General features: G+C 37.0%; 1 protein-coding gene across 1 annotated transcript in view; it reads right to left on the reverse strand.

Annotated features, from left to right (window-relative positions):
• Positions 1-5,936: 5,936 nt before the first annotated feature.
• The window catches only part of ENPP1 (ectonucleotide pyrophosphatase/phosphodiesterase 1), a 62,184-nt gene continuing 44,812 nt past the window's right edge, over positions 5,937-23,308 (reverse strand). Inside the window, exons 17-25 of the mRNA XM_084889581.1 lie at positions 22,361-22,448; positions 20,701-20,870; positions 19,850-19,901; positions 17,706-17,860; positions 16,077-16,206; positions 14,575-14,655; positions 13,511-13,643; positions 10,679-10,841; positions 5,937-7,620 (exon numbers count right to left, since the gene is read on the reverse strand). Of these exons, the coding sequence (XP_084745707.1) occupies positions 7,450-7,620; positions 10,679-10,841; positions 13,511-13,643; positions 14,575-14,655; positions 16,077-16,206; positions 17,706-17,860; positions 19,850-19,901; positions 20,701-20,870; positions 22,361-22,448 (1,143 nt within the window). The 3' untranslated portion in view covers positions 5,937-7,449. The remainder of the gene's footprint in view (positions 7,621-10,678; positions 10,842-13,510; positions 13,644-14,574; positions 14,656-16,076; positions 16,207-17,705; positions 17,861-19,849; positions 19,902-20,700; positions 20,871-22,360; positions 22,449-23,308) is intronic.

The following is a 23,308-nucleotide window of genomic DNA, read 5'->3' on the forward strand; positions in this document are numbered from 1 at the left end:
ATATATATATTTTTTTTTTTCCGAAACCGGTGTGGCTCAGTGGATAGAGCGTCGGCCTGCGGATTGAAGGGTCCCAGGTTCGATTCCAGTCAAGGGCATGTACCTTGGTTGTGGGCACATTCCCAGTAGGGGGTGTGCAGGAGACAGCTGATTTGTGTTTCTCTCTCATTGATATTTCTAACTATCTCTCTCCCTTCCTCTCTATAAAAAAATCAATAAAATATATATTTTTTAAAATAATAAAATAAAATTAAAAAGTTACAGTTTGGGGGAATAAGGCCAAAGGATACAGTCTTCACAAACTTAACAGATGAACACAGGCTGGAAAATGTTTAGATAGTGCAGCTTCTTGGAACTTATCAATTTCCTCGTGAGGTTTGTGGTAAAGTGTTCTCTTTAGGATACAATCTTGCCAGGCCCCTGGAAGCCCCAAGTGGACGCTAACAATCCTTTTATACCTATAACCACACCATCCTGAGATTATTTTCTTTCCTTGTTTGGTTTCAGACTGCCTGTAGTAAGCACTGTATTTGGATCTAGCATCAAGGGTCTGGGTACTGTTGACATAAGAAATACCCAAACCTGTAGAGAATTTTATAAGATTTTATTTGAGCCAAATTGGCGACATAGGCTGGGGAGCAAGGTCTCAAATGATCAGGAGAATAACACATTTGCAGATTCTCATATGCACTTGAAATTGAAGAAAGAAGGAGCAGAAGGTTATATGAAGGTGGGAGGAAGAAATGTGGGATCAGATTACACATTAACAAGATTAAGTGCTCTCTGGAGGATTAACACTCCCTTTGAGGAGTATTTCAAGGGAAACATTTTAAACTAGCCCTCTCCATTATTCTTTTTTTTTTTTTTAATTTTCTTTAAATTTTTATTTTATTTTATTGATTATGGTCTCACATAATTGTCCTTATTCCCCCATTCCCATCCCAAACCCCTCCCTAGATATGCTCCCCCCCAACCCCTGTTGTCCATGGCCACTGGCTAGGTCCATATGTATGCACACAAGTCCTGTGGTTGATCTCTTCCCCTTACCCCATCCTCCCTTACTTTCCCTCTGAGGTTTGAGAGCCTGATTGCTGCTTCTCTTTCTCTGGCTCAGTTTATGTTGTTCATTATTTCCTCTAGATGTGGGAGATCATGTGATCCAAGAAATACCCTTGAAGAACCTAAACTGCAACAAGCCATAATGGTTATGCCGAGAGGCAAATGAATCAGTCTGTAGTGAGTTCTTTTCTGGGCCAACAGTTCTTTTGAGTCCCAATTTCAATGCCAGATAGTTCCTTATGTGTACATGCCAGCCATGATATTTCAGATCTGGTTGGTGGACAAATGGTGGTAATGCAGGTCCGCCTGTCTCTGGTTTGGTCCTGGGCATCCTTCAGCAACCCGCAGCTGCTGTCTGCTGGTATGCTGAGGCGTCGTCAGCATCTTCCATCTCTGGATTGTGTCTCTTCTGTCTTCATGGCTGGAGCGCTTCTGTCTATTCCTCTCTGTTACAGGATTCCAGATAGTCTCAGAGTTGTTTTCTGAAAATTTATACAAACATATTCTCTACCAAAAGTTAACAAAGGGATATTTTCTTTAAATTTGATTTGGGATTCTTTTCCATTCTCTCTCCACCCCCCTCCACCCCCAAATGATTTTCCCCTGGCTTGTTTTGTCACCATGTGTGTATTTTCATGGGTATCTTGCTATTAGCGTTTCGAATGAAGGTTAATTTTCTAAAGCACAAATTTTTTAGATGTAAATTATTCTCAGGATATTTTTCCTTACATGATATTCTTCCACTGTCACACCCTTTTTTTACTTAAAATAATAGGAAACTTTTGGAAATTTTATACTGTAGTCTTGATAGCTTTTACATTTTAACTTATTTGCACTACAGTATGACTACTTTAGGTTCATAACATGTGCAATTTTACCGTGGGATGCTCTGCCAATAAGAATTTTTGTTAACCCTTTAGGAACAGCTTTTTGAACAGTACAATCTTTTTTTATATATATATTTTATTGATTCATGTGATCCAAGAGAGGAAGGGTGAGAGATAGAGAGCCAGAAACATCGATAAGAGAGAAACATCGACCAGCCGCCTCCTGCACATTCCCCACTGGGGATGTGCCTGCAGCCAACGTACATGCCCTTGACCGGAATCGAACCCGGGACCTTTCAGTCCGCAGACCAACGCTCTACCACTGAGCCAAACCGGTTTCGGCTGAACAGTACAATCTTATGCATCCGAATTAACACATTAATTTGGATGCATAAGAACAATGGAGAGGGCTAGTTTAAAATGTTTCACTAAAGAAGCTAACAAGATTATGTCCTCTTTTGAAGGTGGTTACACCTTCAAGGGGTCTGAAAAAGAGGACTGCTTCTGGCATTTTTAAGGGTGTTAACCCATAAGCACAGGAAAATGAACAGCTTAAAAAACTTTTACTATAAAAAAGTGACTACCATGATCAGATTATCCTGTAAGATTATTTTTAGTCATCAAACTTGTATATAACCCCTTTCCATCCACAATGGGCAAGTTGATCTTAAATTTAAAATAGCTTCTGGTGGCCCTAGCTGGTTTGGCTCAGTGGATAGAGCATCAGCCTATGGACTGAAAGGTCCCAGGTTCAATTCCAGTCAAAGGCACATGCCTAGGTTGTGGGCTAGGTTCCTGGTGGTGGGTGTGCAGGAGGCAGCCAATCGATGACTCTCATCATTGATATTTCTATCTTCCTTTCCCTTCCTCTCTGAAAGTAATAAAAATGTATTTAAAATAAAATAAAATAGTCTCTGATGGAAGGGACTTTTTTCATGTTGTTGTTTCCTTTTGGCATCTCTTAGATACACAACCTATTCCAGAGATTTTTAATTTTTTTTTTTATTTCTAATGGGCTAAAACATACTTTATGCATCTATGGTTTCTGGTATGTATATGATTTCTAGTAAACATCTTTATTTTTTCTCTCCAATCACTATTTATGTACAATGGAGAGAATAGATGCAAAAATTTTATGTTGAAAAAAAAAATCTATGGAAGTTACAAGTTAGAAATTTTCCCTCTGGTTTCAGACCATTCTAAATACTGGAAGGATATTTATATATGCCTGTTGCTTGCTTTTACCTGGAAGTATGAGTAAATGTAATTAAAATACCCAAAACAAGAATATAGGTCACAGATCAGAAATGGATGTTTACTCTGTGTGCCTGAAATGAACTTTGGATCTTTTTTTCTCTCCTTCCAACAATATAGCTGTGGTTTATTGTCTACAACCTCTGCCCTCAGTATCAGTCCCTGGATAAACACCACCCCCCATATGTCCTGCCCCCACCCTCTAAACACACACACACACACACACACACACACACACACACACTCCACACAGGAAAGCAGCCAAGCTTCTTTATATACAACTTTTATTGGTACATCCCATTTCTTAGCTTAGAGACTCTTCTAGTCTGTAGATTATTTTTTTCTACCTTACAATATAGACTGGCCAAAAATCCAGGGAGAATGTTCTTACACTGTAGCCAAAATTTTTTACTTAATGCTCATGAAAGCGCCCACTCACCAATTCCCGTGTCAGGCTTCAGCATGAAGTGTAATCATATTTAGTTTCAAAGTCCAAATGCCATTTTCTATTATAGATAAGCATGTACTCACAGGACAGGGCAGGACACTTATTGTAATAAATGAGAGAAAAATGTCCAAGGGGATAAGAGCCTCTCCTGTAAGAGAAGGTGGTTCAGCTCCTTCTCTGTCTGTCTTATCTCCTTAAACAGGACCAGGACAACTAGTCTGACAGCCCTCTACATATCTACTTACCCCCCTGGACCCTGAACATTCCACTCCTTCCCCTAGGATCTGCCCTCTTTCCTATGATATTTGAACATATTTCTAAGTCCCACCTGGTTGGTTGCCTGCTGTGTATAAGTTGACTAGCTATGCAATTTTATATGGAGGTTACTTCCTTCATTTTAAGAAATACTGACCAGAGGCATGGCAGTAAAATTAGGAATAAAATGCTTAGAATTTGAGTAGCAAAAAACAGCCTTTATTGGAGAAAGTAGAAGTGTTTCCATATATGGTCATATGAATTCACCATTCAAATTGAGAAAGTGGTAACTAGTTACATGCTTCAAATTGATGAAACAGTGAAAGGAGGGATCTCTTTCAAGACACGACAAGAAAAAAAAAAAAGAATACTATATAAAAGCAACTGGGTGGGGGGGGATGTGGGGAAGCTAAGTAGAAAAAGATATGGATGCTGTTTCCTTTAATGAGTCAGCACAGAATTTATAGTCTGGCATTTCCTTTAAGAACAGATTATTATAACAAAGGAAAAAAATAAAATAGTTGTATATTATAAGTTGGTCACGGTGACACTTGTAAAAAATGCCAGCAGTAGCAGTAAATGGCAAAATGGCAAAAATATATCTATTCAAGGGAGGCTACAATGTCTTTTATTCATCCATAAACCCGGAGAGCTTCAGTTCATCCTTCCAGTCCCAGCCCCAATATCACCATCTCTGGGAAGCCCCACCGATACTGCCAAGCAGCACCTAGTGCTTCCTTTGTGCTTCCTGGCAGCTCTCCCCTGGCTCCATTATAACATTTACCACTTCTTAGGGATCATTTACACTTCTGCTGCCTCTTCTATCTCTCCAAGATGCTAAGCACTGTAACTTTTCTTTGGACTCCTGCTGTCTGGCAAAGGTAAGAAACATCTGTCCATTTCATTAAGATCTGCTAAGAGGAAATCATGTACCTGCATGTATTTTGAAGAATATATATAGATCAATGAGACACTTTTATGAAGAAGTAGATATCCTACTAAGTATAAACAAAAAGCTTCGTTATCTATATATATAAAAGAGTAATATGCAAATCAACAGAATGGTGGAACAATCAGAACAACCACTTGGCCAGTCGCTATGAGGCACACTGACGACCTCTTGGTCCCTCCCCCTGGTCGGCAGGCTCCGATCCCTAGATGCGAATCGGGAACTCGGGGTGGGTGGCAGCAGCTGCTGACAAGCAGGGAAGATGGCCCTGATCACAGGCCAGGCCTAGGAACTGTACCTGCACATGAATTTCATGCACCAGGCCTCTAGTTATATATAAAACAGGAAGATTCTGAAAGATTGCGAGCAGACAGTGTACTTGGGACCCAAGGAACAACAATGTGATGAGTTTCTGAGTTTTCTTGTTAGCTCATATATTCCAGACATGGATGTGACAAAGTCAGCAATCTGGAAAAGCTGAGTACAGATAAAAAGACACCCTAAATGGCCCACGCTCTCTCTCTAGCCAAAGGAGCAGAAGAATAGCCTAGCAAGAGAAAAAAATAATAACTGCTCCCACTTCAGCCAAACACCACAGAAAACGTCATGATCCCACTCAGGTCAGTAAAGACAGATGGGGAGCCTAGCCTTCCATTCTTGCCAGGCTGTGAATAGATGCCCCAACTCTCCTGCCGTGGTATTGATAAAGAAGGCTGAGTAGGGAACTGGTAATTTCCTTCCCACCTGGTGATAATAAACCTTCCCCTGCCACCCAGTCCACAGTGTCAGTGGAGATCACATGGGGATAGTTCAGGGCACCCTGCACAACCCAGCCACAGAGGCATCAATGGAGGTCAAATAGGGAGCTGAAGTCCTACCATATCTAGTAGCAACAAGGGTACCCACTCATCCCAAGTATCAATGGAGACTGAGTAGGGAACACACCTATCAATAATGAGGCAGTGACCCCAATTCCCCTGCGAGGGTATTAGAGAAACTCAGCTAAAACAGAAGGTTTAAAGAAAGTCCATAGTCAATATCCAGATTTCAATTGAAAATTAATATCACACTGAAAAACAGGACAACCATTTTGAATGAAAAAAAGATAATAGATGCCAACATAAAAGTGACAGAGATGTCAGGATTATCTGACAAAGATTTCATAGCAGCCTTTATAAAAATGCTTCAATGAGCAATTACAAACATTCTTAAAACAAATGAAAAAAATACAAAGTCTCAGCAAAGAAATAAAAGATACAAAAAACTAAATAAAAATTTTAGAAATAATAATATAACTGAAATATTTTTTTAAAAAAAGATGAGCTCAACAGCATAATGGATTAGACAGAGAAAAGAATCAGTGAACTTGAAAACAGAACAAATTACTCAATTTGAACAATAGAGAGAAAATAAAACATTTTAAAAATAAAAAACAATGTACTGAGAACATAAGAGATCTGTGGGATTAAAACAAAAACTTATGAAACTTTCTAAATTATTAAATAATTTTTAGATGCAAATCGTATTATCTAAAGGATTCTAAGGCCCCAAGGCTGTTGGAGAATAAATATCATCTGAAGTACAAATACAAATCTTTGGTGCACTAATAGGACACCTAAATTAGATGCAGGGAATCTAAAAGTGAATGTAGCCTTTGAAGGTTCACAGGTTGGCACTAAAGGATGTAGTCTATGCAGTAGATAAATCAAGTTCATTTATCGTGACCACCACGTAGATATGAAGTGATGGTAATGTGTTCTCTTTAAATCTATGGAACTTCAAATAAACAGCTCAGCTGTTGGTAGAGTCATTTTTATGTACAGAGGAAAACATTCCTACCATCTCGATGACAAATGCCACCCTGCATGAGTTGACAGGTTCTCTGAAGTTTCACCAAGATAAGACATTTATAACAGTCTAAACACACCACTTTTAGAGCTGTTTTCAGCCTATGTTAATAACCAGTGAGCAGGATGGGAATATTTTTCTCTTTCGGTACAAATATAAACTTTATAAAGATTGACATACTCAATTTCACAGATCTTCCTCAAAGTTTAACTTGTTAAAGCCTTTAAACCTGGAAAAGCCCAATCATAATTAAAAAACCAACAACACAGGATTACAGATGTTGCCTTTTGAAAATCTCAGAAAAAATTTGTTTCCATTAACTTTTTTTTATTAAAACTAAAATAAATGAAATTTCAAAATCACTTCTTAAAAAAAATCAAGAATCATTTTTAAATTCTTGTGAAGATACTAACGTAACATGGATAAGTCCAATCCTATTCATACGCCTGCTGTTGCCAGCTCCATCAAAGTTTTTTCATGATAATAAGAGTCAAATATCTGGTATCCAGACAATGTTCACAGGCTACTTCTGCCTTTAAGAGAAGTAGAAGAGCAGTTTTAGGTTTGGTCTGTCTTTATTCCCAAATTTGAATTGTTACACATTCAAACATGTGCAAGACTCAGGAACACTTTCCTACTGCTATGCCGAGGCCACGTGTTTCCCTGAGATGGTCGTATCACAGAGGAGTCCCAGTTCTAACTGTGGTCGACAGTTTCCAAACAATGCAATCGTGTGAACAGAGGACTGTGTAAAACAGAAGGTTCTTTCAAAAAGATTTATGGTCTGTTTGTGGAATAAAAAATATATGTCAGTCTTCTTGGTTAAAAGTTAGCGTATGTGTTTTCAACTTTAAAATGTCTGAAATTGGCTCTTTTCTTTCTTGATAGAAGCTGAGTCCAGTGATGTGTTCAACATCTGTGATCCGAGCTCTGTGTAGTTTCAACAACTCTTCAACCCATGAGGATTCATGCTTCCCATGCTGTGAGGGTAGAAAATAAAGAAGAAAAGTCACTGGAAAACAGTTAGTTCACTTTCCCTACCAGCCTTCCATGTCCCTCATTTTAATCAGCTTTGATTTGTTAGAATAATCCTTGCTCTTGAGTAATTTACTATAATATATATGATGCATGTTTGTTTAATCAGATGTATCAATTTTGGGAAAAGACAAGTATACCTGGATTAGATACTCATTTATTGTATTGGTGCAAGAAATTTCAATGGTATAGGAATAAAAAATGTTGGAAAACAGAAGCAACATGGGACGGTAGAAAGAATGTGGGAATTAGCATAAAGAAACTTGGATTCAAATGCTGGTTCCACTATCACCTTATCAGGTAAATTAAGGCAAGTTATTTAACATCTGAATCCTAATTTCCTTTACCTTGCACCTTTCCTAGAGGGCTGTTTAGAGGATCCAATATAATGATGGATGGGTGCAAATGCACAATACAAACACTAGTTCTTATCAGACTCAGTTATGTACATGTTTGCAATGAAGAAAAGGTTGAGGAAAGTGGTAAAACACAATCATTTCTGGTGAGGTAGTAAAGTCTCAGCTAATATGAGATCAGTAAAGAGTTAAAGACATATGCTCTGCTCTGGCACATGGAAGCAGAGCTGGTAGCTGAAAAAGGTAATAGAGGTGGCAATTGTACATCTATGTTTTAGTGTAAATCCTTCTGAAAAAAGCTCATAGAGAAGGACAGATGAAGAAAATATCCAAGGGTTGGTGGGATATGACTATATTTTAAAGACATCTCTCAATACCCTTAGAACTTTATTATTGAAAACTAGAGGCCCAGTGCATGAACTGAAGGCATCTCTCAGCCCAGCCTGCACCCTCTTGTGGTCCAAGACCCCTCAGGGGATGTCTAACTGATGGTGGGATCGGGCCTAAGCGGGCAGTCGGACATCCTTCTCACAATCCAGGACCACTGGCTCCTAACCGCTTGCCTGCCTGCCTGATCGCCCCTAACCACTCACTTGCCTATCTCATCACCCTTAACCACCTCTGCCTGCCTGCCTGCCTGCCTGCCTGCTTGATCGCCTCTAACCACTCTGCCTGCCTGCCTGATCACCCCTAACCACCTCTGCCTGCTTGCCCTATCATCCCTAACCACTCTGCCTTGGCTCTCACTGACACAGCTTTGTCCAGAAAGACATCCAGAATGATGTCCAGAAGGTCATTCAGATGTCCGGTCTAGTTAGCATATTATACTTTTATTATTATAGATGATAAATATAGATTTTTCACAGAAAAGGGAAATAGACTAACAATTTCCATTTTCTCATTAGCCTCCAATCATCCACTACTCAATACTGCTCAGCCTGCTTCTCTGAAAATGTCTTCCTTCTGGCTTTCAAGATAACAACTTGGACTCAGTAGATTATTTGGCCAGTAGATATTTTCCATCTGTTCCAATGTTTACAGGAATATATAAAAAGTACACATAAGGCATCTGTTCTTCTAGGCCAATATCCAGCCAATCCTTAGTCATTGTTCGTTTGTGTTTAAGATATTGGTACACATTTTGGTCAATGTGATGTAAGCCTAAGTCTGTTGATGACTCTTTTTTTTGGTGTAGGGTCTAGCATTCAGACACAACACCTAGAGAAGTAGAAACCATCTTTAGCCCACACGGGCCACATGCTGAGAACAGTAGCACAGAAAGATATGAAGGTCTAGGTCCCTAATGGTGTAGCTAACCTGTGCACTGTCCCAAGAGTGTCCACCTCTGGACTTTCTATTATATGAGGAAACTCGTATTTGCTCATCACTGTAACTGGTTCTCTGTTATTTGTTGCAGAATACAACACTAACTGATACCTTTCATGACTGTTTAATATCTCAAGGAAGAGAAAGCAATGAACAAGGAAATGTTTTGTATGTGTCCAACAGCAGCCACAACACTGACCAGTTAGTAGAGTTAGATGCCCAACGTAAATCCAAATAGCTAGCATCCTGTTATTCTGTACTTAATTCTAAAGAATAAGGGGGAAAAATAACTTAATGAGAAATGTGTTCTAAAAGGACTGGTCAATTGGTTCTGAAAGTTTATCAGAGAAACAAAGCAAGACATATCCTCATTTATTTTAATGAATGATATAGAGAATGAATGAATTTTATTTGAATTTTATATGATATTCATTAAAATGAATATCATTTTAATGAATGATATAGACATATCCTCATTCATTTTAATGAATGATATAGAGAAAAGCCACTAGGTCAGGAATGGCAAATGAGCCACTGTACTCTACTCAGGGGACCACCACAGAGCACTGTCTGTTTTGTTCACTGCTATGTCCTTAGTTCCTAGAGTACCTGGCAACAAATATTTATTAAAGGAAAGAATAACTGGACCAAAGAAGGCTTAAATGAATAAGTGAAGGGGTAAATGAACAAGTGACACGGCACTCTCTCCAGCCAAGCTCAGACTGGGCCTTGAGATCCTTTTGACCATAGTACTCTACATGTCAAAACCAATCCCCTGAGACTGGTAGAAAAGCCAAATATATTTGCCAATCTAGGTCTAGGCTTACTTTGTAAAATTCAATGGCAAATGAAAAAAAAAAAAAAAAAAAAAAAAAAAAGGAAGAAAGAAAAGAAAAAACCAACGAGGATATCTTAGAAGTACTCTGAAAAAAACATTTTGACTCACCATAAGGAAAAACTTTAAAATTGCTAAAATTTTAATGCAATCTTGATGCTCAAAGACTACAGTTTAGATTTTTTAAATTTTGAGCAAATAAAAGAATATAAAACAATTATTTCCAAACATTCAAATGACAACAGAATAAGAAAAGAGAATTAGGAACAAACATGATTTTTATAATAAAGTGATATATAGAAAATTAATTTGAAATGTTGCCTAACCAGATCCCTTTGTAGATATGTCTTTTTAGAGGATCAAATTTAAAATCTTCCTGTAATTTCAAAGTATATTCAAGTTATGTTCTCTTCACAATAATGTTAGATATAAGTCACAGATAAATATATTTTCAATGTTTAAAGTAAATTAGCAAAGGCTACTTACCACACAGCTCTCACTGTTATCTGTTCTGTGAGGCAAAATGAAAGCTAATGTATCTAAATTTTCACACTGTGAGGGAGTCTGGGATATATTTTTACAACTTGTTAGCACAATGAAGAAGTGGGTTGGTATCAGAATTTCTTGATTACGGATGAGTCTGCTGTTTCTGTAAGACAAGATAATATTCGTTTTAAGAAAGAAATAACAATCTTGCCGAAGCCGGTTTGGCTCAGCGGTAGAGCATCGGTCTGCGGACTGAAGGGTCCCAGGTTCGATTCCAGTCAAGGGCATGTACATTGGTTGCGGGCACATCCCCGGTAGGGGGTGTGCAAGAGGCAGCTTGTTGATGTTTCCCTCTCATCGACGTGTCTGGCTCTCTGTCTCTCTCCCTTCCTCTCTGTGAGAAATCAATAAAATATATTATAAAAAAAAAGAAAAAAAGAAGAAAAAAAAGAAATAACAATCTTCCTTGTAATGAATATTTTAGTAAAGCATTTTTTTCAGCCCTGACCGGTGTTGCTCAGTGAATAGAGCGTCGGCCTGCAGATTGAAGTGTCCAGGATTCAATTTTGGTCAAGGGCATGTACCTTGGTTGCAGGCACATCCCCAGTAGGGCGTGTGCAGGAGGCAGCTGATCGATGTTTCTCTCTCATCAATGTTTCTAAGTCTCTATCCCTCTCCCTTCCTCTCTGTAAAAAATCAATAAAATATATTTTTAAAGCATTTTTTTCATACAATATTTCTAAAAATCAAATTCAGTTAAATAAGTGAATATATTATAAGAAGTCAGTAATCATAATACTTCAACTTATTCTGCCAGGTTGAGAGAGTAAGAACTAGAAGACAGTCAGATAAACTCAACCCAAATAATTTTTATTTTCTATAGAAAGTTATTGAATTTGGAATTTTTAAAATTCTACCACAACACACTGGAATTGAGACACAAATATTTTTTAATACCTACAACTAAGATACAAAAACAATAGTCTTTTAAACTGTGTAGTTGTGGACAGACAGTGGACAGAGAGAGAGAACTGGGTTGAGATTTTTTAATTCCGACTCCTTCAGAGAAACCACATTGCTGTGAATTCTTTGTTTTAACTGGATTCTTTTTCTGCACCAATAACTTATATTTTTTCATTGCAGCATATTCTCAAAGATATTCCAAGTAACACCTTTGCCTTGTCTTGATTCTGTTTCCTTTGGTCAGGAAGCTAGGTTTGCTTTATTTTGTTTTTTCAGCATCTTTCAAAATTTCAGGTAGTGGTATCATTGTTTTCAAATACAATTTTATGTAGAACCATAATATATAAAATACACTAAACCAGAGAGCTCTGGCCCGACTGGTGTGCCTCAGTGGTTAAGCTTCAACCTATGAACTAGGAGGTCATCATTCGAATCAAAGTCAGGGCACATGCCTAGGTTGCAGGCTTGATTCCCAGTAGGGGACATGCAGGAGGCAGCCAATCAATGATTCTCTCTCAACATTGATATTTCTTTCTCTCTTCTTCTCTGAAATTAATAAAAACATATTAAATAAACAAACAAACAAACCAGAGAGCTCTGATTAAAGCTATGAATGGGAAAGGTATGAAGTTGTTTTCTTTACCCATTTCATTGCTGTGACTTATGAGGCAGTTTCAGGGTACCTTGATGCCTCAAGGGATATTAGTAAGAAATTGTGATTTTATAAATTAATATGTGTATATACAGTAATCCCTAAATCAGCCTGCAGGAGATATTCTTAGATAAGATCTTAATCTCAACAGATTGTTTAGTCCCTTTTTCTCATAGCCTTAATAGCAAAATTAGTCCATAAAAATCTTCGAATTACTGTTTAGTAAAGATCAATTCATCTCTAAAATGTTCTCCATATCTCCTTTATAGAAACAGCTCTCACTGATGTTTCCTCGAGATGATCACTCTATCCTTCCCCTCCAGCCAGAGTTGGGTAAAAGCTATGACATTCACCCCTGCCTACAGCTTTATTACCCTGCTGATTCCTAGACTCAAAATGCCTCTAGCTGCACCATACGGTTCTTTATCTTCTAACTGGAAGTATGTAATTAAGATAATATCCTAGCTCAGTGGTCGGCAAACTGCGGCTTGAGAGCCACAGGCAGCTCTTTGGCTCCTTGAGTGTGGCTCTTCACAAAATATCACATGTAGGAGCACACGTATAATGCAATTGAAACTTCGTGGCCCATGCAAAAAAGTCAGTTTTGGGCTCTCAAAAGAAATTTCAATCATTGCACTGTTGATATTTGGCTCTGTTGGCTAATGAGTTTGCCGACCACTGTCCTAGCTACACATAGAAATTTTAAACACTGATGATCTCTTCTTAGTATTGAATCTGAGCTCAAGAATTACTCATCTGACCTCAGTGGTGGAGGAAGTTTTTCCACCAGCTAAAAAAGGTTGCATGCCCAGAGCCAGTATGACTCAGTGGTTGAGTATCAGCATGGGAACCAGGAAATCAAGGTTTGATTCCCAGTCAGGGCACATGCCCGGGTTGCGGGCTTGATTCAGTACCGAGAGTGCAGGAGGCAGCCAATCAATGATTCTCTCTCATCATTGGTTTCTATCTCTCTCTCTCTCTCTTTTCCTCTGAAATCAGTAAAAATATATTTTTAAATGTTTTACCGAACACTGAGCAAAACATTAAACCTACTCAGATATTTCTCAGGGCTTAAACCTACTCTTAAACCTACATTAAGCCTACTCAGGGCTTCCAATGTCAAGAACATAAATCTGAATCGTAAAGGTTCTGCTGACTCATCCAGAAGATAGTCCCACTCGACAGCTGCTGTTAAGATTAATAAAATATGTTCTTACTGTTTTAGAGTCTCTGAGGCATCGTAATGTCCATCGTAGTCAGAGTCAAACACAGGACCACTGACAACATTGACGCCGTTTCTTTCCTCAGCATACCTTGGCAGTAGGGTGCCATGAAAGTAGTGCCATATCACTGAAACAAGAACAGTGCAGGTTCAAAAAAAAACAAAAAACACAAGAGCCACACTGTCATGTAAAATAGATCCAATGCCATGATTCAAAACTAGCGTTTGTAGTAATTAGAGATAAAAGTCAAGTTTGACTTCAGTCTCAGTGTGAAGCCAAAAACTGACTGTTCAACTTTGGCCTTTGGAAAGACTAATACACAAATGTTGCATCCAACTCTATTTCAGCCTTCCCTGGGCCTGGCAGCACCATGAACTTGTGGTCACATGTCATCACAAAGCATTAAAAAGAAGTGACCAACAGGAACAAGACACGTTATTCAGATTTATTCTCAATATCTGAATATTCCCTTTGAAATATTCACAAATATTCTAGATGTAAATTAGAATAAAAATCTATTTGTAAGCTCTATATTTTGAATTCCCTATGTCAATTGAAGTACATTTATTCTTGTAAGAGTCAAATGCTGCAATAATCAATCATGATGTAAAATCTATTCATTTTGAGATTTAAAAAGAAAAAAAAATTATCAGGAACTTCCAAATAGTGACACAGACTAAAAGTTAATAGACAATGTTAGCTTGTTAACTTAGAAAAAAACATTACATACTTTTATCACCAAAAACGTTTATAAACATTTAAGGAGAGAGCAGAATAATTATATTGGGATAAACCATAATTCTGATAAAATTTTTTATATATTAGAATTCTCAATATCAAACAAACCAATAAAAATGTATTTGATATTTAGTAATTTCATTTAGAGCAGGTCTTATCACATAAATTATAGCTATATATATAGCTATATATATATATATATATAGCCATATATATATATATATATATATATATATATATATATGTATATACACACACACACACACACACACACACAGAAATCCATTGAAATTATGAAATATAGAGTTAAAAATTTTTACCTTGAAAACTTGGGTACATTGGTACTATGTTAGTGGTAAGCAATGCTTCAGAATATATTTTATTTGAACCTTTGTTTAGTTCTACAAAGAGAATAAAAAGAACAACTATATCATTCTTCACAAATAACATTGGAAATTACACTTTTTCATAGGATGTATTTAAAAAAAATAATAAACTGAGTATTATCCCAAACTCGTAAAACTTTCCCAGGTAGTAGTTCAAGGGAGAAATTCAATGCATTTGGTTAAGTCCCTCAACAAAATAAAAATATTCAGATATGTTCTTCTTCAAAGAAAAAAAAAACTTTACAAAAACTTTAATAAAAAGAGCCCCAAATTAAACATTTTCATATTTTACCTTATTTGTCTTATTTTAACTAAAGCATATTGTGTTGACAATCTTCTGTCCTTAAACTCTTCCATGGTGAAAAGACAAAAACACAATATCTGGCTTCAGAACAACATCTACCAGAGAAAACATCACAGGATGTCTGCCTGGAAATGCTGTACAAGGCTTCTTTGTACGGGTCCTCAGCTTGGACCTGGTCTATTTTTATAATGCAATGGCCAGGTTCTGACTTTAGACACTTACTCCTGGGACTGCACTGGGTATTTAGGGTATTAGAACACCAAGAGCCTCCTGAGTTTTGCCTCTTTAGGGCAACCTCAAAATGTGTTCTCACATACAAATCTGTCCCTTTTAAAAACAGAACATTTTACAGTGGTGCCTCGCATAACGAACGCCTCGCACAGCGAACTTTGGACAGGTTTTTCATGAAACCATCGGCCAAAAAAGCAGAAAATGGATGAAGATGTGCAAGATTCGGTAGACTCTACTTAGTCTGTCTTAAAATTTAAAAAATGTGTGTTTTTTTTTTTAAAAAAAAAATTATGTTTTTAGATGTATCTAAATAAAAATATGTCATCTTAGCATATTTTATGCTACAGAACGAATTATTTTTTTTTAACATGTATTGTTATGGGAAAACGCGTTTCACATAACGAACTTTTCACATAACAAACTTGCTCCTTGAACGAATTAAGTTCGTTGTGTGAGGCACCACTGTAACTTAAAAAGAAAAAGCCACCCCTAGGGGCTATGTATTGGTGAGAGAGCAACAGCATTTAAGCTCTACCTTTACCTAATTCTTTGACGAATTACGTTTTTGACTTCAAACAACAAAATGATACCTCCTTCCAAAAAATTCAGGTGCATTTTTCTGACCTCACAGATTTCTCAAATTCTGGTTAAAAGAAATGCATTAAAGTGAAGAATGCCTTACCTACAGTATCTGCACTAAATCAACTATCCTTTCAATAAAAAATAAAGCTTTCTAAATTTTACGTTTGATTCCTAGTATTAAAAATTTCCCTAGTAATTGTATTTCTCACTCACAATTTTCGTCAATCAATAAATATGATGATATACATTGTCCCACAAGAAAAAAAAGGAAGAGAGAAAGAGGATTGGGGAAGAGGAGGTCAAGGAAGAAGAAACTTACGTGGTGGAGAGAGGAACCCATAACTTATTTTAGCATTATTTTTATAAAATGAGCATTTATGGACAGGACTAAGGGAAATTCGAAGATCCTCATAAAGGCAATTGGAAAAGTCTTCTGTAGAGAAACTGTCCTGAAGATCAAAATGAAAAGCACCATCAGGTATCAGGTATGTAAAAGGGAAGGAGATTACTTTCTAAATAGTTAAAAGTGAACTACAAAATAAAATTTCTGAGCTCTTGCTGTCCATGTCTTTCATCAGTTTTCCATTTCCTACTACACATTCATCTCTTTTCTATCTGAAGTGCAAAACTCTTTACAAATTAAGGACATTAATCATTTGTCATTTATGTGCAAATAATTCCTTTCCATGGTGTGCTAATTTTGTTGATAATAAGTGTTTGTTTGTTTTTTACTCGAATTCAAACTTTTATATAGGGAATTGCTGATTTGTAGAAATTCAAGACAATCTTCCAAACTCAGTTACACAACCAAGAGTCTGGGGTGGACGAGGGTGAAAAACCACTGCACAGCAATGTAATGTGAAAACCTCAAGAGAAGTTTTGCAGTTTTGTTTGCATAAGAAAGCTGATAATTTAAACAATCAAAACACCGCTGTTGAGGTATTAAACAATAGATGGATAGAGACCCACAAAACTGTGTATAATGCTACATAGTACAAGTCAAGTTTTAAAAAAAACGTGAAGAGTGTTTATGTGTTTGAATATAGTCTTCAAAATGTATGTATTTTTAATGCAAGTTTAAGGTGGAAATTTTATGTAAATATCTGAATGTTGTATATATTTTTAAACACAGAAATTATATATATATACCCTTATATTTTTACTTGGCACTCTCAGTGATATCAACAATAGTTTTATTTTTTAAGTTCAACTCATCTAAGCTCTCTATCTTTTAAGGACATCACACAGCTTGCCAGATACTTGGAGTTTCTGAAAAGCTGGTCAGTCTAGTTTAAAACTTCCATCCCAAGTAAGATCTAAATCTCATCTCCACCCTTGTTCTCTCTTTCAAAGCCCATCTCTTCTCATTTTTCTTTGCACCACAGTCCCCAGGAGTGAGGAGAAATGGTGGTCTTATTCTGGGACATTTTTCCTCACTCCTCTCAAGGCCTAACTCCTCTGGTTTGGGGGGTGAATGGAACCCCCAGCCTCTCCCGAGTTTGGTTCAGGGGTGCTCCTGTGGACTGGTGGTATATGCAGAGAGGCGAATGAGCCTTCTCCATCAGTGAGAATCTGCTAAGAGTTGAGCGGTTGAGGGAAATCTGTGAGCCCACATACTATGCATTTAGAGATGAATAATTGTGACTGATTGTAAAAATGATTTCATAAAATTATAAAGTAAAATTGTAAAGTATTTAAACCAAAGGCAAGAGAGAAGCCTTTACTGCACATCCCTCATTTCACAGAAAAAGAAATATTTTCCAAGTGTCAATGTCACCAGTTAGTTACTGGCAGAGCTGGAGCCTAATTTTTTTAACTCCAATTCAGTGACCTAATTTGAGAAGTGATTAGGGAGCCAAGATTAACAGTGAGAAATAATGCTCTCAATGTTTTGCTTAATAATAACTTGAAGTAATCACACAGAACCAAATGGGTGGTAAATACTTGCATTTCGGTTCACGGTGTAGGATGACCAGAGGGGCATCTGGATGTCATGGCTGTAACCACTCACGAACTGGTGCTGGTAGAGCAGACAGACAGTGCTGCTCTTCTGGAGAACTCTGGGTCTTCCGTAGGGTAAAGTGCCACGCTTAATAACCTTCTCTTGGGTCCCAGGAGGAAAACAAAACCACCTTTTAAACGTACTTAGAGTGTAATACATGACAATATATATGATATACTCATCTAATTCTTTTCCCTACTTAAAATATTGAAACAATATACTTTTTTTTTAAACAAAAAACTAATTAAAAGAACAGCACCAGCCGAAACCAGTTTGGCTCAGTGGATAGAGCATTGGCCTGTGGACTGAAAGGTCCCAGGTTCGATTCCGGTCAAGGGCATGTACATTGGTTGCGGGCACATCCCCGGTAGGGAGTGTGCAAGAGGTAGCTGGTCGATGTTTCTCTCTCATCGATGTTTCTAGCTCTCTATCTCTCTCCCTTCCTCTCTGTAAAAAATCAATAAAATATATTTTTTAAAAATTCTTTAACATTATTTCAATTACTTCTTATTCAGGATGTACTCCAGAAAAAAAATGCATATACTTGGAAAGCAAAAGTGCAGACCTGAAATTATGAGACTAAACTGAATGAATCAATAATAGTATATACTGTTTATTGCCCTTTTTCCAAGTGCCATGTGCTTTGTAGAATTCTTTGTAGACACCATCTAATTTAATTATTAAATAGCTCCATAAATTAAGGTTATATAACCATTAATAGGTGAGAAAGTAAATACTTTTTTCCATGACATAGAATTTCTAAGCTCATGTTCAAACCCAGTTCTACCCAATTCCAATATGTCATTCTTTACAATACTTTAACACCTTGGGATCACCAAAGGTTTCTCTCCCTGAACATTTATAGAATTTCATGCGGGTAAGTTCAAGTAAAGAATCGTTCAGAATTCACCTTTTATTCCAGCAGGAAAATAACATGAGACAAGTAACTTAATCTATTAGAGACTCTGTCAAGGGTATCAGACACTGTATATTGAAGTGTCACTGAACATCCAAGTCACAACTAACAAATTTCATCAGATGTCTGCATAGTCTTAATTTTCATTCACAGGTTATGAAGAAATAACTTTAGATAAGTGATTCAATTTGTACTCTCTTGTAATTAACTAAGAACCCAGTGAAATAGACATTTAACATGTATTTTAAATGGAAATTGGAATGTTTGTTATCCTCTATAATAAAAGGGTAATATGCAAACAGACCAAACAGTAGAACAACTGAACAACAATCAAAGTGTAATATGCTAAATGATATGTTAAGGCTGCTCAACCATTTACTATGATGTACACTGACCACCAAGGGGCAGTCAACTGGTCAACCAGTCACTAGGATGTGCACTGACTACCAGGGGGCAGATGCTCCAACCTGTAGGTTAGCTTACTGTTAGGGTCTGGCCGATCAGGACTGAGTGAGATGGGCCAGACACACACCGATCATGCACCAGTGGGGTCCCTCAGCCTGGCCTGCACCCTCTCACAATCTGGGACCCTTTGGGGGATGTCGGAGAGTGGGTTTCAGCCCAATCCCACAGGCTACTCCACTTGGGAGAGCACTAGACACAGGGCTCATGGCTGGTGATGCTGCTGTGGCAGTGTGAGCCTCTCCCGATCTGGACTGATTGGGCATGAGCCTGCAGCAGGCACAGTGGGGCCAGGATGAGCGGGAGTGACAGGTAGGAGCTGCAGGCAGCCTTGGACTGAAGGCTTCAGCCCGATCCCTGTAGGCCACCCAGAGGGACCCCATCTGTGCACAAATTCATGCAACGGGCCTCTAGTAAACCTATAAAAATCTTCAAAATCTCAAAATATCTCTACTATGTTCATAAAGAGTGATTCAGTTTCCACTAAATATACTGCATACTGTTTCCACTATAAATATCCCTTCTTTCTTTATGACTAACAGTCTAGACTTCAAGCAAAAAAATCTCTATATTTTATATCAGGTGATCCTCCACTACTCCCTTTATTTTATTGGTTATTCTAAAAATTGCCACCAAACAAGTTCTCTGTGGTTCACAATACTGAGAAAAAGCCTGCTTCCCTGTTCCAAGTTGAAGAGTAAACATGCCTTACCTTCTGCCATGGTCAGATTCAACTGTGTCTGAAAATCCATGACTGGAAACATCTATAAAGTTAATAATACTATTTTTAAGGAATGACAGACATGTTTTAATTTTGTAACAAAAAACATCTATAGATTAATTATTCCATTGTGGAACAAAGATACAATTTAAAACCATCTTGTACAAGTCAAAATTATTTTTGTTACGTTGAGGAAAAAGGGATAAAGATGATAGTTGCAAAAAGACAAGATTGTTAGCACAAGCACACTATTAATTGAAAGATAAGAATATAATTGCTACTTTAAAATTCTTAGCACTACTCCTTAGTCTTTCTAAAAGCCTAAAATAAAATAGAAAGAACAAATTCAACTACTTCCCAAATTTCTATCTTTAGGGATCTAATCAATTTTGCTCATAAGCTGTCACATATTTTCATTCTTTTATGACAACTATATGTTAAAGTTGGAGAAAACTGGAACAGTGTCATATATATCCATTTTGTACCCAAAAAAGAGATATTTTCCCCCTAAATTTAAAATAGGTGGGGATGTACTCTATAAAAGGAATATGGTAACTGGTTTATAATCAAGACCTAACTGCTAGGATAATAGGACTCAGTTCAACTTCCCCCAAAACTGCAAGTCAAGTCACAACACCCAGGGATAAAAATAGAGGCAAAAGTAAGGTAGAGGAAAAATAAATAATAAAAAGTCTGCATGTGTCATTAGAATTAGAAAAAAATATTATTTTTACTCTCACTCATAAATTTTAATTTGATCATTAAGTCTTTCCACAGCACAGGCTATGCAGAAAGTGCTATGAAAACATACACATTGGTCTCAGCCTCTCAACAACACTTACCGAGGGATCACAGGAGCAGCCAAGGTTATTGCTGGGGGCCCTTGTGAAGGGGCACTGCACCAGGGGGCGGACTTCTTTGGGATGCTTTGGGGTGTAAACGGGATTCTTCAGGAGGTGGTTAAGACTTCCATGAGTTCCATTATTAGGAGCAGGTTTCAAATTCAGTAAATCTGCATAATTCCAAGATTGGTGAAGATTACTTAAAAGTTTCTAAATCAAATAAATAGTAGACTTATACTATGATTTATATTATTTAAAACCATATCTATATGAATCCTTAATTCTTTACCTAAAATAGAACTCTAAAATCCTCTTGGAATTTAGAGTATTTTTAAATATGTTAGTCTTTATGCTGTACTTCTCTATAATTTTTTCTGATTTTAATGTTTGTAATAACTATAGTTAGCATATGTTGAATGCTTATTATATGCCAATCACCATACTAATATATTTTTCTTAATCCTCCAAACATTTTAATAAGTTATTGTCAATATTTGACAGATGAGTAATCAGAGCCTTTTCCTCAATGTCTCAAAGCTACTAAAATAATAGACCTAGGATTCAAAACTAGCTTTGTCCAACTCTAAGATTCATGCTCTTAAGAATAGTAATAGCACACACTTACATAACAAAGCACTTACTATATGCCAGGCACTGTTTTAAGTGCTTTGAGATCTAGTAATTCATTTATGTAAATCAGCTCCCATTGAACATAGTTAAGGTTTTGTAAATGCCCAGTATCATTATTAGAAAAAGGAAGTAATATTTAAGATGTAATATTCTACTCATAAAGTACTATTTTGAGCATAGAGTTCCCTGGCTAGTTTTGCTCAGTGTTTAGAGTGTCAGTCCGAAGACCAAAGGAACAGGGGATCAATTCCTGGTCAAGGGAGTGTGCCTCAGTTGTAGGTTCCATCCCAGGCCCAGTCCCAGTTGGAGCCAACTTAGAGGGCAAAGTCCTCCCAGAACAATTACAACCAAAGGCTATGGTTGTAAGTTTGACCTTAGAGTCCGACCTTGTAGTCCTACATAGCTGAGGGATGTGGTCTGGGGGAGATGCATGCAGCCAGTGCTGCCAAAACAAAGCTTGATGGAGTTCAGAGAATGGCAACAACATGAAAGAAGCAGATTTGAAACTCGCAAGAACATTGTAAATATCTTGCCCTTGTTTTGCTTTGTGTGATCTCACTACAAAATAAAGATCCTGCTTACAAGTAGGGTCATTGTTTCCTCATCCAAGCACAGTGATCCACCTGGCCCCAACTGTATTCTCTTGCCTGTTTTCTTTAATCCTTCACTGCCCATCCTCAAATTCAACACTGGCCGTGCTGGATACAGTTCACACACTGATCTGATTCAATGGTCATATAACTGAGCCCTGGCACAAAGTACCAGGCACTGAGGATGTATAGATCTCCCTACTCTGAGTGTTGTACTTCATCATTGTGCAGCTTTGTGGAAAAATCAGATAGGTAATCAGATGGTATGTTGGGCACATTTTTTTCAATGACTCAGGTGTCAGGAAGGAAAAAGGGAGAAATGTGAGGGTCTATCTTGCCTCATCATAATCTCCACAAAAAACACCCATCAAGTAACTTATTTTTGATAATCCTATTTCAGCTCTGTTTCCAGAAGGGATGAAAGCTGCCTGTTCACTTACCACACATTAAGTTATAGACTTCAATATTTTCAAAGGAATCAACTTCAAGGCCGTGCTTGAATCCAGGTCCATAGCCAATAAAGAGGGCCTAGATTGACCAGGAAAGTAACAGTTTATGAATTCCAGTTATGTATAGAGTTGGTCAAATGTAAAGTACAGCATAGGGAGTATAGTCAATAATATTATAATAACTATGTAGGGTGCCAGATGGGTACTAGACTTACTGAATACTCACTTAGTAAGTTACATAAATGTCTAACAGCTATGCTGTGACACCTGAAACTAATTATAATATTGAATGTCAACTGTAAATGAAAAACATTAATTAAAAAATGTTTGAAGTGAATTTATATATTTACATTTTACATATATATATATAAAGTGATTATGTTAGGAGGAAAAATACTATGCCCAAAGGACTTGATGGAAATTTTTTTAACCCCTGTTGCACAGATAACCTAAGGACATCTAGAATAGTTTTCTTAACTTTACTGTAATTCCTGACGTGACATTCAGAACAATATTACAATGGAATCTAATTTCATCTATGAAATGGAATGTAAACCTCACCCTGCCAATCTCGCACAGTGTCGCAGGGATCAAATTAGATAATTATTGGTTGTTGTTTTTTTTAAATTTTAAGTGCAAAATAAATTTAAGGTATTATTTTCATTTAGACCATAAGTATGATATCTTCTCAAATATTAACAAATTGTCTCTCATTTGCTGTGAAGCAATATTGTTAGTGGAGCATAATATATACAAAATAATTATTGGAAATTTAGTAGGAGATATATGTCACATGTTCATGAAATATAAATTTTAACAAAAATATATTACTTTAATTAATACCAAAGTAAAACAGCTATGTGAAAGTATATTTCAGTATTTCTCATTCAAGACATATAATGTCAGTGTTTTTAAGTCTAAAACTTTATATACCAGTTT

Source organism: Pipistrellus hanaki (assembly GCF_964339955.1).
Source record: "Pipistrellus hanaki genome assembly, chromosome: 7".
Classification (NCBI taxonomy): Eukaryota; Metazoa; Chordata; class Mammalia; order Chiroptera; family Vespertilionidae; genus Pipistrellus; species Pipistrellus hanaki.